The 18,574-nt window shown below is 35.8% G+C and overlaps 1 protein-coding gene across 1 annotated transcript in view; it reads left to right on the top strand.

The window, feature by feature from the left end:
• The window catches only part of ATAD2B (ATPase family AAA domain containing 2B), a 167,568-nt gene that overhangs the window by 112,370 nt on the left and 36,624 nt on the right, over positions 1-18,574 (top strand). Inside the window, exons 20-22 of the mRNA XM_061168830.1 lie at positions 4,615-4,750; positions 6,801-6,982; positions 10,543-10,702. Coding sequence (XP_061024813.1) covers positions 4,615-4,750; positions 6,801-6,982; positions 10,543-10,702 — 478 coding nt within the window. The remainder of the gene's footprint in view (positions 1-4,614; positions 4,751-6,800; positions 6,983-10,542; positions 10,703-18,574) is intronic.

Genomic DNA, 18,574 nt, shown 5'->3' with positions numbered 1-18,574 from the left:
TGGCTCTTTCAACAAATGGTTCTGGAAAACTGGATGTTCACATACAGAAGAAATGAAGTTTGACTTTTTTCTTACACTGTATGCAAAAATTAACTCCAAATGGATTGAAGAACTAAACATGAGACCTAAAACTATAGGGACTTCCCTGGTGGCGCAGTGGTTAAGAATCCGCCTGCCAATGCAGGGGACACAGGTTCGAGCCCAGGTCTGGGAAAATCCCACCTGCCACGGCGCAACTAAGCCCGTGTGCCACAACTACAGAGCCTGTGCTCTAGAGCCCGTGAGCCACAACTACAGAGCCCGTGTGCCGCAACTACTGGAGCCCATGCGCCTAGAGCCCATGCTCTGCAACAAGAGAAGCCACCGCAATGAGAAGCCTGCACACCAGAACAAAGAGTAGCCCCCGCTCACTGCAACTGGAGAAAACCCATGCACAGCAACGAAGACCCAGCACGGCCAAAAATAAACAAATAAATAAACAAATTAAAAAAAAAAAAAAAAAGACCTAAAACTATAAAACCCATAGGAAAAAACATAGGGGAAAAGCTCCATGACATTGGATTCGTCAGTGATTTCTTGGATAAGACACCAAAAGTACAGGTAACAGAAAAAATAGATAAATTGGACTTCATCAAAAATAAAACTATTAATAGATTGAAAAGACAATACACTGAATGGGAGAAAATATTTGCAAATCATATATCTGATAAGGGGTTGATACCCAGAGTGTATAAAGAACTCTTACAACTCAGCAACAGAGAAAGCCCCAAACAGCTAGTTCAAAAATGGGCAAAGTACTTAAATAGATTTTCTCCAAAGATGATACTCAAATGGCAATAAAGCACATGAAAAGATGCTGAACATCACTAATCATTATGGAAATACAAATCAAAGCCACAATGAGATACCACTTTATACCCAATAGAATGGCTACTGTCATAAAAACAGAAAATAACAAGTGTTGGTTAGGATGTGAGGGAATTGGATCCCTTCTGCATTGCTGATGGAAACGTAAAATTGTGCAGCCTCTGTTGAAAATAAATGGTTTGGTGTGGTGATTTCTTAAAGAATTAAACAAAATTACCATATGATCCAGCAATTGTACTTCTGGGTATATACCCAAAAGAAGTGAAAGCAGGGATTCAAACAGATGTTTGTATACCCATGTTCTTAGCAGCATTATTCACAGTAGCCAAAAGGTAGAAATCAACAGATGAATGGATAAACATAATGTGGCATATACATACAGTGTAACATTATTTAGCTTTAAAAAAGAAGGAAATTTTGACATATTCTACAACAAGAGTAACTACAGCATGGGTAAATCTTAGGACATTATACTAAGTGAAATAAGCCAGTCACAAAAGGACAAATATTGTATGATTCCTCTTTACAGGGTTCCTAGAGTAGTCAGATTCATAGAGATGGAAAGTAGAATGGTGGTTGACAGGACCTGGGGAAAGGGAGAGTGTAGGGAGTTAATGTTTAATGGGTAGAGTTTCAGTTGGGGAGGATGAAAAAGTTTTGAAGGTAGATAGGTAGTGATGACTGCACAACCATGTGAATACACTTAATGCAACAGGCTGTACAATTTAAAAATGTTAAAATGGCAAATTTTGTTATGACCATTTTACCACAAATTTAAAAAGAAAACTACAATTTAAAAATGGGCTAAAGAGTTGAATAGGCATTTTACCAAAGAGTATATATACTCTTAGGGTAATAAGCATGAGAAAAGATTCTCAATATCATTAGTCATTCAGGAATGAGACACCACTGCACACCCAACTAGGATAGCTATAATCACAAAGACAGACAACACCAAGTGTTGACAAGAATGTAGGAAACTTGAATCCTTGTGTATTGCTGGTGGAATTGTAAAATGGTATAGCCACTTTGGAAAAGTTGGCAGTTCTTAAAGTGTTAGACGTAAACTTTATGATACGACTCAGCATTTCCACTCCTAGGTAACTACTCCAGAGAAATATAAACATACGTTCACACAAAAACTTGTACGCCAGTGTTCCTACTAGTATTATTCATCATGGTGGAAATAACCCAAGTATTTATTAATTGGTGATTGGCAAAACAAAATGTCGTATATATACATAGAGTGAAATGTTATACAGTAATAAGTGGAGTGAACTACTGATACATTTTCCAGTGTGGGTGAGCGTCAATATATTATGCTAAAAGTGAGAGAAACTAGACACAAAAGACTACCAATTCTATGATACGCAATTTCTAGAAGAGACAAATTTCTAGACACAGAAACCAAATCATTGGTTGTCAGTTGGGAGTTTAAGTATGGATGGACTGCAAATGGGCACAAGGGAACTTTTTGGAGGTAATGGAAATATTCTAAAACTGACCTGTGATGGTTGCACAGCTGAATTAATTTACTAAAAATTATTGAACTTAAAAAAAGTTTAATGAGAGATAGTAGAAGGTATGTCTAAGTTTATCTGGGAAAGTCAGAGAAAGCATCACCCAGAAAGCACTGGCTTGAGTGGAGAGTTAAAAAAAAAACAAAAAACAGTTTAGGAAAGAGTGAATAACATCTATAAAGACTGTTGTGAACCAGTGTGAAAGAGAACATGATTCATTGAGGGAATTTTATAAGGTTTGTCTTGTTGCAGTATGAAGTTTGAGGCTGGGAATGTCAGAAGATAGGAGTGAATTAAAAGAAAAACAAGCTGTTGGTAATAATCAGGAAGGCTGATATCAGGGGGATTATTGTAGACTTGCTCTTGGTATGCTTTTACATTTACCAGGTTCAACACAATGTTGAAAAATGATCAGAAGGAAGAATATTTAAAACTGAAATTAAATGTTTTACTACCCTTGAACAAAATCCTGGTACTTCTAGGGTATTGTGTTCTGTTTATTTTTCAAGACCCAGTTAATGTTAGTATTTTCTTCTATATCTTATCTAATGCCTCTTCACCCATGCCCCTTGCAGGGTCTCCTTTGTTTCACTACCTCTGTTATAACACTTCTGGCATGGTATCATAATGCTTTCTTATGAGACTGAAGAGACTTGACAGCAGGAAGTAAGCCTATTTTCTTCAAGTTTTTGACTGCAGTGTTTGGCATGATATTTGACACATCATGGATGTTCAGTGGTAAATTTGCTTGCCAGAACTTTCAAGGGAAGGCCAGCAAAGTATAGATCGAAGAATTGGAGGGGTTTTTACATGAAGGTAGTCTTCAAAGAAAATATCGGAAGGTCACAAGGTGAAATTTTATGTAAACTCTTTAAGGATTTGGCTTTGGGTTGACGTAAATAATTTCCCATCTAAATATTGAATTCTGATGGCTACTTTTCATTGTCTCTTCTCTGTCTTAGGATTTTAGAGTTAGAAAAGACCTTTAGAGCTTATATAATCTAGTCTTCTCTATTTATTCACTTTGTGACCTCAAGCCAGTTACTTAAACCTTTCCAAGCCTAGGTTTTTTCATCTGTAAAATGAGGGACTCCCTATGTACCTCATTGTTACAAAGATAGATTAAAATAATATTTAAGTAATTCTTCATTTCACAGTCTGCAATTCAGTAAGTGGCTAGACATAACAAATTGAATGGACTATCCAAAGTTTACCAGAAATATGTACCTATATTTGGGCTAGGATCTGATGTTTTAAATTTTAATCCAGTATTTCCACACTGTCATGGTTGGTACTTCTTTCCATATTAGTGACCTTTTCCCTTTTTAATTTGCAGTTTCCAATTTGATGTGGGCTGGGTAACAAAATCACAAGCTTTATTCATTCAGTATATGCTTATTAAGCATTGCTAGGTACCAGGCATGGTGGTAGGTATAGGAAAACAGATGAGTTCTGTTCTCAGGGAGTTTAGTATCTTGAAGAAGGAAACAGACCTTCTAGGAGAACATGAATTAAATAAAGTGTATCGACAAATGTGGATGATGTAAAGAGAATTTAAACAGCATATCTTGCAAGGGGGACATCTGGGGTCAAAGTCTTTATAGAGCAGGTGAACAAAGGAGAGGTGGCAATCACTAACTGGAAGGAGTTGAGGGATATGAGCACGACTGGCTTAATTTTGCTTGGGAGTTTTGCATGGAAGGTGGTGTCATTGTGGAGCATTCTTTGGTGAGATCGAAGGTATAGTTTTTCTGCAATGAAATCAGGATTGCAGAGGATACAGTAGAATAGACTTAGTAGGGAAAGAGCCCAGGAAGGGAAGTTAGTGGATAGGAAGTACACAGAAACAGCTTAAGATAAGGCAATGCTGTTAGCATCCTCTCAGCTCTCTATTGTAAATAGGTTGTAGATAATTACTTTTCAGCTCTTATGCAACAGCTCTTTGAGATTGTTGCCATCTGACTATTACAATCAACTATTCTTTTTTATATTATAGTATAATTTATTAATGACTTGAGCAACTGGATCATTCTTTCATTCTTGTTTATTCCATGAGGTTGGACCTCTCAACAGCATAGCCTAAGACTAGGTTAACCTTAACCGCGCGTGAATGTTCAATGAACATTGAAAATGGTACCGAAGTTGAAGAAATTATAATTTGGTATAATATGTAAGCTTTTAATTCTCTAAATATTTAATGTCTTTGTGTGTGTGTGTATGTATGTAGGTTAAATGTATCTTTAGAATACAATACGAAGAGGTCTTGTATATTCAAAGGCCTATTGAAGAGGACAGAAGAAAGTTTTTCCAAGAACTGATTCTCAATCAGGCCTCAATGGCTCCACCACGAAGGAAACACACTGGTAAAGTTCCTAAAGCCTTTAGGAAAATGGGTGGGTTGGAGTTAAGAGATACCCTATCTTGGAGTCATCTTATTAAAAAACCCATTTCTTTGTGGAAATGAAGACAGTTTTTCAGGTTTTGTTTAACTTTAGATGAACACATGTGGAAGTGGCCATTGTGTTTACCTGACTTGAGGAGATTGGGAAGTACAGCCTCATTGTTAAAGCTTTACTAATGAGTGACTGTTTATGATGTAGTCTCCTTATCACTTCAATCCAGATGCTCTGGGTAGATTTCATATTCTGAGGCTCAAAAAGTCATAGAAAAGGTCTTTGGTTCTGCTGTGTTTTAGTCACTTTAAGTACTAAGGACTCGAACTGTCAGGTTGTGAACAACAGGTGTTGTGCTGATTGCTTTCTGGGCCAGGGTAGTTTTGTTGGGCCAAGAACTGGTTAGAACATTTGCCTTTTCTGGTTTATTTCATTTATTGATTGATTTTTCAAATATTTATTGAGCACCTATTATGTTAGATATATTATGCTAGGCACTTGGAAATCTATCATGGCTTTCTTTAAGCATTAGAGTTTTCTTGGATTTGGGCCTAATAGCATTAAGAGGGGCCTCAAAATTAGATTTTCAGTCCCCTGACTTAAGTAAGGACTGCATGCTAAGTCATTCAAAAGAGAGTTTCTTTTCCTAAAACTAAAGGTGCAAAAAGATAAGATCCCCTTGCTTAATCTTTCAACCTCTTCTAGAAAATAGCAGTCCTGTTTGTTAAAAAAAATTTTAAGCCTCTTTCTTTTCGTTCTGCTTTTTACGTTTCTCGTAGCTGTTCTTATAGGATGTTAAATACATTTCCCATCCCTGCCAACTCCTTGCTTTTTCATACTTCTTTGTTTTCCAGTGGTTATATTATCCAATACTTTGTTTTTCAGTGGCTATATTATCCAATACTTTAATAATTTTATTGTCCTTTAGTGGCTCCTTTTCACATTTTCTCAGTGCTTTTAAGATGAACATCTATCAAATGACTATAGCTGTGGGGTTTTCCCCACAGAAACCTTGGAATATTCAACATGGAAGTTATACCTTCTGATTATTGGTTGTTGCCTTCTGTTAATCTAAATAACAGCATTTAAAATATTTCATTATTAAAATGATTCATTTTAATAAAGTATCTTGCATGTTCCTAGACATATTTCAGTCCCGTATATCTGAATTGTCTATGTTAAGGCTGAACATAATTCTTTTTCTTTTTGAGTTGCTCCTGTTGACTTTCATTTTTCATCTTAGGGGCTATTTAGAAATCGGCGAGAATACTTAGGATTTTAATCCTGAGCTTCAGTGTGATATCAGGAAAATCTTTTAAGGAATTAGAGAGCATTATGGTTAGGCAAGTTAATACTTTGCCTTCTAAGAAGATGTTTTGTTTGTTTTACAGTAGATAGTGAATACCATAGATTTTATATATAACTCTTAAGCCTGGGTTTTCCATCTTCTTCATGTCTTTGGGATTCTTTTTTTAGTTACTATTTTTTTTTTTTCCACTCCCTGCAGGTGCCATTTACTATCCCAACTGTGTTGTAGTAAGAATATGAGGGTAGGAGACTTGTCTAAAGTTAGAAGTCTTTGGGAATGGGAAGGATCAAAGCATTATTCCTTGCCCGTTTAAATTTCATGCATATAAGGCAACCTCATTTTGAGAAACAGTCTTTAAATAAGGTTGACTTCAGCAAATCAGTATACAAGTACTTCACCTGAAGATACTTACATTGATTTGAAATCTTTTTCTTAAAGTTGTGTGTAAATAATATCTCAGAATCAAATTATTTAAAATCGTATCATTTGTGCTTTAAAGACGTCCTGTTGTAAGTTATTTTATAAAAGTAAAGCTATTCCCTAATGTACTTTTGGTTTCCATTCAAATTTTTACCTCCTGAATTCACATGGTTCACATGTATTTGGAATTCTCCTTTTCTTAAAAAAACATTTTGAGAGAGTGCCAGAAAAGTAATTGAGGTCCTGACCCTGCCATGTTGGAATCTTAACATTTTTTTCTACTTTCTTTAGGTCTTTGTGCTATGGAAGTTCTTCCACTTGCACTACCTTCTCCACCTCGTCAATTATCAGAATCAGAAAAAATTCGGATGGAGGACCAGGAGGAAAATACTTTAAGAGAGTTGCGGTTGTTTCTCAGGGATGTAACCAAGAGGCTGGCCACAGATAAACGCTTTAACATCTTCAGCAAACCGGTGGATATTGAAGAGGTCTTGTTTCAGTAGTGTGCAAACAGTGAAGTTGAACTGGCTAAAAGAAAAAAATGTTGACATCTTTTTTTGGAAGGAAAAAAACAAAGGCATGGATGAATATTACCCCTAGCCTGTAAAATTTTAATCCATGTGATAACTACCAATGTCATCAGCAAACATCTGGTGACTTTTGGATGAAATTAATGACAATTTGTATATGTCCTCTTGATTAGTACTGATCTTTGTGATCTCCTACTCTTCAATTTAAGAAGAGGATTAAAAGTTACTTTAGTGAAATGTCCATACTAGACTATTTTTATTCCAGGATAAATCCTGCTTTCCAAAAGAATATTGGTATTAACCAATCAATACCAATTAAAATTGGCATTTCCCAAATTGTGTATACCTTACTGAAAGAGGTAGCTGAGAAACCTGAAATTTGTCTTTCATATTTTGGAAATGTCTGTGACTAAGATGCTGTATGAGGTTATAAGCACAGCCTATTATTTTTCTCTCCAAGAAATGTTTTCTCTCCAAGAATTTTCTCTGCTCCGAGTGGAAAATTTCTCACTTTCTATCTGTATTGTTTTGTGTCCTTGTGGGAGCATGGTTTGTGATGATGAGAAAAGAAATTTTCCATTTGGAATCTACTATAATACTGTAGAATAAATTTTATTTTGTTTTGTTTTATCCTGGGATAATATAGTGTGTGGATGCACATAATGCAGTCTTTACTGGCATTCTTCTTATAGTTCAGACTCCATGTTTGAACAGCTTTAGTGTTTTTAGTTTTAATTTTTTTCTTCATCTTTTTTTAAATTTGAATTATGAAGTGATGCAGAGTTTAATGTTGTGTCCTCGTTGTGAAATCTGTACTCTTGGATCTGAGCAGATTCCTTTGGAACCATTACCTCATCTATGCCTGTGAGCTAGCATTATGTTTTTTCCCCTTGGAAAACCTGAAAATATCTATTCCCCCCACCTCCCCCTTTTGGGAATAAAGGGGCTATGTTTAATTTTATTTGTATGTTTATCCACAATATATAGTTTTAGCCATTTGATCCTTTCAGCAACCCCACAAGGTCATTATTATGTTGCAGTTGAAGAAACTGAGGCTAATTGGCAAGTGACGCAGCCAACACTCAATGTTTCTTAAAATTCGAAGTCCACATTCTTTATATCACGGCTGTCATCTTTTTCTACTGGAATGACAGGACTTGCCTATTTGCTCTTGCAATTAATACATATTTTATATTTGTGAAGCATATTTTTTCCCTCATGGTATTTTCAGAAAGTCTTAAAACTATCAGCCCACTTTAAAGATTGTTATAAATGTTTATTTTTATTTCAAATTGGGTATGGGAACTCTGACACTTAATTGATAAGAACTTGCCCCCAAGTCAGCCTCCTGTGCTGGGAGTGAACCAGTTTTGCCTTTGTCCAGGAAAACTTTTTCTGTCTAACCAGAAGAGATTGTCAGATTTCAAATGCCATCTGTGATAGAGTGAAAGTTTTATAAATGATGGTAAGGCAGTGGAAGGGGATAGAAGATGTTGGTCAGTTAAAACTTTAATTTTAGGGTTATGTTTTCTCTTTTTCCTTTTTTTTTTTCTTTCTCAGGTTCATTTTGCTACTGCTTCTTTGTTTACTTTTAAGGCTGAAAACTTAGGGGTCTCTGGGACAGATAGAGAGGGGAAACTAAGATAACATTTTGATAACCTAAAACACAAAAACTTGTATTAAAATAATGAATTCAAAATGTCTAAAAACTTTATCAAATTCCAAAGCAAATTGCAGAGAAAACAAAAGTTTAGAAAATAAGCGTTGAATTTAAAATTAAGCATAGGTGCTAAAATTTTATGGTCTTTAGTAATATAAATTTTTATAGTGCAAAAGTTTATAAAATGTTTTCCATGTGTACACAATACATGTCAATTGTCAGAGCCAAGGATCCAACTAATATCTTCTGAACTGTTCCTTGTTGAGTATAGCTCCACTATCTCCCCTATAAGGAGATTGGCTGGCTTTTTAGCTCCTAGAGAATGAAAAATAAATTAAAACATGCACACACACCTACCTAAAAATTTAAAAACATATAAATAATATGTATGTGTATATATACGCATATGTTTTTGTATATGCATATATGTGTATTTATTCATATGAATATATATTCAATATGTAAATTTTAAAAAAGGCATCAGTGAACTGCACTGGTAGTCCAGTGGTTAAGACTCCATGCTCCCAATGCAGGGGGCATGAGTTTGATCCCTGGCTGGGGAAGATCCCACATGCCAAGGCCAAAAAAAAAAAAAAATCCCAAAAAAGCATCAGTGCCACCTGCAGTGGAGAAAACTAGCCTTTAGTTTCATAGAACAGAAATTACCCTATTCCCAGAATTTGGTCCCGGACTAATTAGACATTTCTAAGACTGTGTTTATGTCAGACCTAATTACTTGATTTGAGATTTGCATTAAGGAAGACAATACAGTCATACACACCTTGGAGATATTGTGGGTTCAGTTCTAGACCACTGCAGTAAAGTGAATATTGCAATAAAGTGAGTCACACGAATTCTTTGGTTTCCCAGTGTATATAAAAGTTATGTTTACACTATACTGTAGTCTTAAGTATGCAATGGCATTATGTCTACAAAATATGTACATACCTTAATTAAAAAATACTTTATTGCTAAAAAATGCTAACCATCATCTGACAACACAGGGTTGCCACAAACCTTCAATTTCTAAAAAAATGCAATATCTGCAAAGCACAGTAAAGGCAAGTGCAATAAAACAAGGTATACCTATAGATATATAGGTTGGAAGAGCTTTCTTATTGGTCAAATGATATAAAACATACAATTTATTGGGCAGTCATGACCAATATCTCTATTTTGGGTTATCTCCCAGAAAATCACACTGAGCAAAATGTATTTTTTGCTTGTAGATTTGTTTATATTTAGGGACAAGGCCAGTAAATTTTTTCTAGTCATGAAAGCAATACTTACTTTTGTTATATAGTTGACTCAGAATGTTTGTAATGAATCCAAAGGAGCAGAAAACTCTTTCCATGAAACGATTCATCCTGGAAAACTGAAAAAGACAGAAAACTTTTTGTTTAGAGATTTTAAAGAGATTTACCCGAGAACATCTCTAATAATAAGAAAAGAAAATCTGTGTTTCTTTTTATTTTCCTTAAAAATTTTTTTTCTTGAGGTAACATTTATTGATGCTTATTGGGTATTTTTACCGATACATTTTCTTCTCAGGTGTATCCAAAGGATTTAAAAAAAAAAAAAAGACAGCTGACACAGTTTGTTTCATATTTCAAGATGAGAAACTTTTCAGAGTTGATTTAGATGTGACTTGAAACTGAAGCTTTTCATGGAAAGTATGATATAGTATCTTTAGTGGCATAAATTGCTCTATAATTTTATCCTTATCTATAATTATTTCCTAGATATCTAGATTTAATTTAAAAATAACTGTATGGTTTTGTGTTTTTATGAGTAGATTATATGAAATATCAGAAGTAATTTTCATTAAAATATCCTGTTTTAGGTTTCAGATTATCTTGAAGTAATCAAGGAACCAATGGATTTATCAACAGTAATCACTAAGATTGATAAGCATAATTACCTGACTGCTAAGGATTTCCTGAAAGATATTGACCTCATCTGTAGCAATGCTTTAGAGTACAATCCAGATAAGGACCCAGGAGGTAAGGATGCACTGGGCAAGGTTGACTTTGGTGATCAATGAGAAGATAGTTCAAAATTTAAATAAAGCTTGCCTATATTTCAGATAGATAAATTAATCTTAATGACATATTATTGTATTTAGAAACTTCTTGATGAGGAACTAATAATATACTTAAATATTTAATTATTAAATTCATTTGTTAAATTACTAAATAATATATTTAAATTAGAGGATTTTATTATTCTTTTAAAAAAATTTTATTGATGTATAGTTGATTTACAATGTTGTGTTTAATTTCTGCTGTACAGCAAAATGACTCAGTTATACATATATATATATTCTTTTTCATATTCTTTTCCATTATGGTTTATCACAAGATGTTGAGTGTAGTTCCCTGTGCTATACAGTAGGACCTTGTTGTTTATCCATCCTATATATAATATTTGCTAATTCATTTATTAAATTATTAGATAATATATTTAGATTAGATGATTTTATTATTCTAAGTATTATGTTCAGGATTTAGTTTCTTGATTTACCTTTCACTTTTTATACTTAGATTCTTGTTTTTTTAAGGTAAGATGGAAAACTGAATAGTTGTAAATTTAAGATTTATTTATTTAGTCAACATCACCAGTGCTGATAAACACTGGTAATTTCGAATTTGTGGAAACTTATTGTGGATAAGTTTACTTATCAAAAGACCTCCTTTAGGTAGATAGACGTTATCTGTTCTATAGACTGCATGTATTTTTATATAATTTTATTATTTTACTCCTAATCCCACCCTGTACTCAAATCTGTAGTCCCAACTCTGTTAATGCCCTCCAGGGGAGACCTCCAGGAATTATCTGTAGTTAAACAAGATGAATTTATTGATACATTGTAATAAAGGAGAATGTATATCATGGGGAGCCATATAGGATTTGAGCTAGCATTAAGTGATTTTGGGGAGGGTTTAAGGAAGTAGGGCTTTGCAGTGGATTAGATGCTCTTAGGAAGTGGGAATAATTTGGGGACTAGGTATTTTAAGAACCTGGAAGGCAAGAAGAATGGAGCAGGGCTAAAGTTGTGATTGGTAAAGAAGCAGCAGTCATTCATCTTACCCAGGCTAGGATTATATTTGGTTATTTTTGTGGTTAGGACAACGTTCATACTTTGTCTGTGTTCAGACGTGATTATGGAGTGGTCTTGTTTTTATCTTGATCCACCGTGGTCACAGAGTGGTGTTCTGTAAAATTGTTTAAGTTTTTTTTTTTTTTTAAATTTTTATTTATTATTTATTTTTGGCTGTGTTGGGTCTTCGTTTCTGTGCGAGGGCTTTCTCTAGTTGTGGCGAGCGGGGGTCACTCTTCATCGCGGTGCGCGGGCCTCTCACTATCGCGGTCTCTCTTGTGGCGGAGCACAGGCTCCAGACGCGCAGGCTCAGTAGTTGTGGCTCACGGGCCTAGTTGCTCCGCGGCATGTGGGATCTTCCCAGACCAGGGCTCGAACCCGTGTCCCCTGCATTGGCAGGCAGATTCTCAACCACTGCGCCACCAGGGAAGCCCTAAGTTTTTTTTTATTTTTCATTTTTTAAAATTATTTTATTTATCTTGCTGTGTTGCGTCTTAATTGCAGCACACAGGATCTTCGTTGCGTTTTTTGTTTTTTTGTTTTTAATTTTATTTATTTATTTATGGCTGTGTTGGGTCTTCGTTTCTGTGCTAGGGCTTCCTCTAGTTGCGGCAAGTGGGGGCCACTCTTCATCGCGGTGCGCGGGCCTCTCATTATCGCGACCTCTCTTGTTGCGGAGCACAGGCTCCAGACGCGCAGGCTCAGTAATTGTGGCTCATGGGCCTAGTTGCTCCGCGGCATGTGGAATCTTCCCAGACCAGGGTTCGAACCTGTGTCCCCTGCATTGGCAGGCAGATTCTCAACCACTGCGCCACCAGGGAAGCCCCTTCGTTGCGTTTTGCGGGCTTCTCGCTAGTTGTGGCACGTGGGCTCCAGAGCGTGCGGGCTCAGTAGTTGCGGCGCGTGGGATTAGTTGCCCTAAGGCATGTGGGATCTTAGTACCCCGACCAGGGATGGAACCTGCGTCCCCTGCATTGGAAGGCAGATTCTTAACCCCTGGACCACCAGGAAAGTCCCTAAAATTGTTTTTATGTTTCATATGAATACACCAAGGCCTGGCCGATAGTGCCAGGCCCTTTCCCAGCTGGCAGGGGTCATTACTCTTTTTCTCACTCTGTTGAGAATTCTGTTTCTTCCACAGATGATATACAAGTAAGATGCTTTTTATTTTTAAAAAATTAACGCAAACTTTCAGTTATCTAAAGATATTCAGAATACAGTTTCTGCCTTGTGTCTGTATTTATGGGCAGTGGTTCTTAACTCACGCCACCTGTTAGAATGACCTGGATTTCTCATTTCTGCATGAAGTTAAGTATTTCTTGTCTCAGTTTAGACCACAGTAAATTACATACTTTAATTCCAAGTTAAGAGGCAGAATAAACTTTTATATAGCTACTCTTGGTATCTAACAGTTTTTAAGCTTTGTATCAGGACATTTGTTGCTGTTTGTTTAGGTTTTTTTTTTGTTTTTTTTTTTTTACTTTTCATTGTATATCATATAGAAAAATTTATGAGGATAAAAATGAAGAAAATTAAAGCAACCTATAATCCTGTTATCTAGTGTTTTCTCTCTTTCTCTTTCCCTCCCTCCCTCCCTCCCTCCCTCCCTCTCTCTCTCTCTCTCTCTCTCTCTCTCTCTCTCTCTGTCACACATACACATGCACAGATATTATATATGAAATACATGTATGAATAATATTTTTACTAAAAAAAATGAAAATATAACTTTTGTAAACATTTTCATTCATGTAATATTTTGTGAAAAGGTTATGAGTTAATGTATTTTTACCACATAATTTTTATCATATGGATGTATTACAGTAGCTACTACCCTATTGTTGGACATATTAGATTTTTTAGCTTTTTTCTCTATTATAACACTGATAAATTTTATGTATATCCTTAATTATTTCCTGAAGATAAATTCCTTAAAGTGAAATTTCTGGATCAAAGATTGTATAATAATCTCTTTTAAGGCTTTTAAACTGTGTTGTTAAAATTTTCTCACAATTTAAAAAATCTTCTTCTAGCAGCATCAGGGTCACTTGTTAACCAGTATAGCAGTTTTGTGTGACTGAGAGAATCTCCTTTTCAATGTAGATGGCATCTGCAACAGGGCCACAGTTTGGCTAGTAAAGAATGGGCTGGATGTCAGTCTCCTTTGATTCCCTTGCTGCGTTCTTGGTGAAGGTACAGTTGCACAAGTGTCTATATAGTGGCCTTGAGCAGTGTGTGAGAGTACTTGAGTGCCTACACTCTCATCCTGTTAGTTTTTCAAGACATAGAGGTTACTGAAACTGTGCAGTAGGTAAGGAGAGCCTGGGCTTTGGATGTACACCTAGGCTTCAGTCCCAGTTTTATTTCCTAGTTCTTTAACTTGATCAAGTTAAGTCCCCTAAATTTTAGTTCCTTATCTGCAAATAGGGATAATTATAGTACTCTTGTCACTGGGTAGTTGTAAGGATTAGATGAGAAAATGTATTAGGTTAAACCTTATGAAATTGCCATTTTCATGTGGTTCAACTTGAATATGTTAGGCCCTTAGCATAGTGCCTGAGATGTGAGAAGTATTCCATAAAGATTAGTCATTCATATATTTATTCTTGTTATCATTATTATTTAAATTATGCTTTAATTTGTTATAAATTGTTTCCTTAGTGTGTACCTACATATTTGCTTTAGAATGACCCTTTGTACTTTGTGCTTATTAGTATATTCCCTGGACCACATTTAAAATTTAATCCTATTTTGGAACAAATCTAGGGACTTGATAGTGAAAAATGAATTTGAGCGGTTAGAAAAAGCCAGTAGAAAGGGTCAATCCAGATTCTCCCCCCACCCCACCCCGTGTAACTTAATTATAACCACATTGAAATAATATTGCTTTTATGAAAGAAGCAATGATTTCTGGTGCATAATAACCTTTTACTACAGAATGCAGTTGTATAATCAAAGAATATGGCTCTATCTCACAGTTAGAGTTGACATGATACACTTGTAACTTTATTTCTTCACTGTTTTAGATGCAAAAAGTGTCATACAATTCAAAAGCATGATTTCAGCTCTGTTCAGATTTTTTCATATCTTCAGTCAAGAGCCCTTTTTTTCTTCTTAGCAACAGAACAACTTGTTATGTATTAGGAAAATAACCTCAGGGTCTGTTGTGTAGCAAGTGGAAATTACATGAATGTTGTATTACTTTTACAAGCTCCCATGAGTATTTGAAAGCTTACAGTGTTCTGTTTTGCAGAACACTTGGCCATTTGGGGAAAAAAACTAGCATGTACATCGAAGACAAAAGCCAACATTCTGGAAGCTGTACATGTTGCCTAAGTGTTTACCCAGATTCTCCCTTGAGGATAAAGTGGACAAAAATTAAATATGTTAGCCAGAAGAATTTTAGTTTGTAGGTTCTAAATGTGACTAGTATCAGATATTTGATCCTAATTATTATCTTATAAATATGTGATATATTTTATGTTTAACTGTTCCCCATTCTTTGTCTTGTACCACATGCCCCCTCTGGCCCTCAAGTGCATTCACATACATACCCTCATTTAGCTAATTTTGATGAAATTTCAGCCCTAGTCTTGTAGTACTCTCAAAATCTTCTGTTTTGTACCAGTTGTTTAGGAATAAAGCTCACAGATTGACCCCAGCTTTTGGAGCCCTCTAGGGCTATGCTTCAGTCAAACTCATTCATATTTTCTATTAGTATTTGTAAGTATCATGTGCTGTTACTGAGCTGAGTGCTTAGAGTACTGTGACAGTCCTTGCCTCTTGAGATGGAGATATTCAGATCAGTAATACATATTGAATAATTACTATGTGACAGACATTATGCTATATGTTATAGTATTAATTTGCTAGGACTTCCTTAACAAAATACCACAGACTGCATGGCTTAAACAACAGAAATTGATTTACCCATAGTTCTGGAGGCTAAAAGTCCAAAATCAAGGTGTCGGCAGATTTGGTTTCCTCTGAAGCCTCTTTCCTTTGTTTTCGGAGGCTACCTTCTTGCTTTGTCCTCACATGGTCTTTTCTTTGTGTCCATGCACCCCTGGTGTCTCTTGTGTGTGTTCAAATTTCCTCTCCTTATAAGTACACAAGTCAGATTAGATTAGGGCCTACTCTTATGACTTTCTTTTACCTTGATTACTTCTTTAAAGTCTCTACTCCAAATACAGTCACATTCTGAGATATTGGGGGTTATAGTCTCAACATATGAATTTTGGGGAAGAACACAGTTCAGCCCATAACAGTTAATAAATAAGCCACAGTCCCTCCTATCTAGAAACTCACTGTTTTATAGGAATGACAAATATCTAACTATTGGTAATTGTAATAGATTATTAAGGTGTAGAGATAGCATAGAGGTGGCGATTTTGAATTTTGTCTTGAGGCAGCAGCAGACGATTGTAATGCAGTTTCATAAGGTGTGTATTAGATATATGTACAGTGTGAGTAGAGCACAGAGGAGAAGACACTGGAGATGAACAAGATTAAAAAGGGCATTCATTTTAGGCTGAGAAAAGTAGTGTACAAAGGTATAAAAAAAAGAGAATATGGCTGGAAAGTAGAGTGTCTGTGGAGGAGTAGTGAGAAATTCATTCACTACTCTACTCACTGAATCTCCATTTACTGAGCATCCATTTATGAAATATTTTCTGTGTGTAAATTGTGTTCAGTGCTGGAGATATGCAGCTCTGGCCTGAGAGATGCCTAAAGGCTTCTTAGTGGGGAGTCCACTAAGTTTCCTTCCAGTTACATGGTAAATAAATGTCACAGTAAGTTCCCTATCTTCATTTGATCCTGTGTAAGGATTTCAGAGTTAATTCTCTAGATTATAAGGGGCCACTGGGTGGTTTTGAGACAGAAAGTGATTTGATTTGATTTGCATTTAAGAGTATAGTATTATAGGCAGTGTCAAAGGTCAAGGGAATGATGAGATGGAGGTTGGAAGACCAATTAAGATTCACTTGCAGGGAATTCCCTGGCAGTCCAGTGGTTAGGACTCAGCGCATTCACTGCTGGGGCCCAGGTTCAATCCCTGGTCAGGGAACTAAGATCCCACAAGCTGCGTGGCGCGGCCAAAAAAAAAAAAAGATTCACTTGCTATGGCAACATAGATTGAACATAGAGGGCTTAGTGACCAACCAATTATGTATGACCGACAGAAATCTAGAATGACATCTGAGTTTTTGTGGTCTGGGTGTTAGGAATCTGACAAGTAAACCAATGGAGGAACAGGTTTATGCTAAGTTTAATTTTGGATGTGTTAATGTAAGTTACCTCTGGTACACCCAGATAAAATGCAGACATTGTGTAGTAGTTTTATATGGGGGTTCAGAGGTAGAAGTTTGAGTAAGAGACCTGGTTGGAGTCATAAGTGTATAGGGGTGAATGAGATCACATAGGCAGTATACAGAATGAAAAGAGAGGGCAGCCTAGAAGAACCCCTCCTCAAGGGAATATGGGTTCCAATTCTCAATTTAAGTCTCAGTCTTACAGTTGGTACTTCCAGTACCTTTGTTAAATGTGTTGCCTCTGCTGAGAGTGTGTACATTCGTTCTTTCTTTCTTCTTTCTTTTTTTCATTCTTTTTAAATCAGTTTTGTTGAGATGTAAGTTATATACAAGAAAACCTAGTGCATCATTTTTTTTTTTTTAACTTTGGGTTTATTTATTTATTTATTTATTTATTCATTCATTTATGGCTGTGTTGGGTCTTGGTTTCTGTGCGAGGGCTTTCCCCAGTTGCGGCAAGTGGGGGCCACTCTTCATCGCGGTGCGCGGGCCTCTCACCATCGCGGCCTCTCTTGTTGCGGAGCACAGGCTCCAGACGCGCAGGCTCAGTAATTGTGGCTCACGGGCATAGTTGCTCCGCGGCATGTGGGATCTTCCCAGACCAGGGCTCGAACCCGTGTCCCCTGCACTGGCAGGCAGACTCTCAACCACTGCGTCACCAGGGAAGCCCCCCTAGTGCATCATTTTAAAACCATGCTTATCTTTTAAAATCCCACTTATCCTTCAAGGAATATTAAATGCTATGCTCATGAAAGTTTTTTCCGATTTCCTTCCAGTTACAAGTAATCCCTTCGTCTTGGAATCATAACACTATGTAACTTTTCTGAGACACTTATTCCTTTCTTTTTTTTTCCTGGAGTCATTATTTATTTACATATCCTTATCCTGTATTTTAGACTCTAAGCTGATTGAGAACAGGATCTGTATAGACATCTTGTATGGAGCATATTCTTAATAAATGGGACCAGTGAGTAAATTTTATGAATTGTCCTCTTCTTAGATACTAACTGAAGGAGTCTCAGAGTACATAGAAATTATAAAATGGAGACATAATGCAGATATGAACCAGTAAATACAGTAAAATTTCTTATTTATGAAATGATTTAGGATGAAAAATCATCCCATAAAAATCAGTTTTTAAAAAAATATTATTAATCTTTCTTAATAATTTTGTTGAAAAAAACCCAGCTAATATACTTCTGTTCACCAAAATACAAAAGAAACATAGACACATTGAAATAATTGTTACCTTCATAAAAGTAGTGATTGTATTAATTTTATTAATACTTATCAATTTATTCTAACAGCCATTACTTTTTATTGAAGGCAAAGCTAGGTGGTAATATCTTTATTTTATAGATATAAGGAGATTGGGTCTCAGAGAGGTTATGTAATTTGTGAACAAACCCACAAATATTATATGGCACAACTGAATGGATTGTGATCTGTCTTAACTTCAAAGCCAG

This window comes from Eubalaena glacialis, chromosome 14 (assembly GCF_028564815.1).
Source record: "Eubalaena glacialis isolate mEubGla1 chromosome 14, mEubGla1.1.hap2.+ XY, whole genome shotgun sequence".
Taxonomy (NCBI): domain Eukaryota; kingdom Metazoa; phylum Chordata; class Mammalia; order Artiodactyla; family Balaenidae; genus Eubalaena; species Eubalaena glacialis.
The sequence above is the reverse complement of the archived record's forward strand: the minus strand, read 5'-3'. Positions and strand labels throughout refer to the sequence as shown.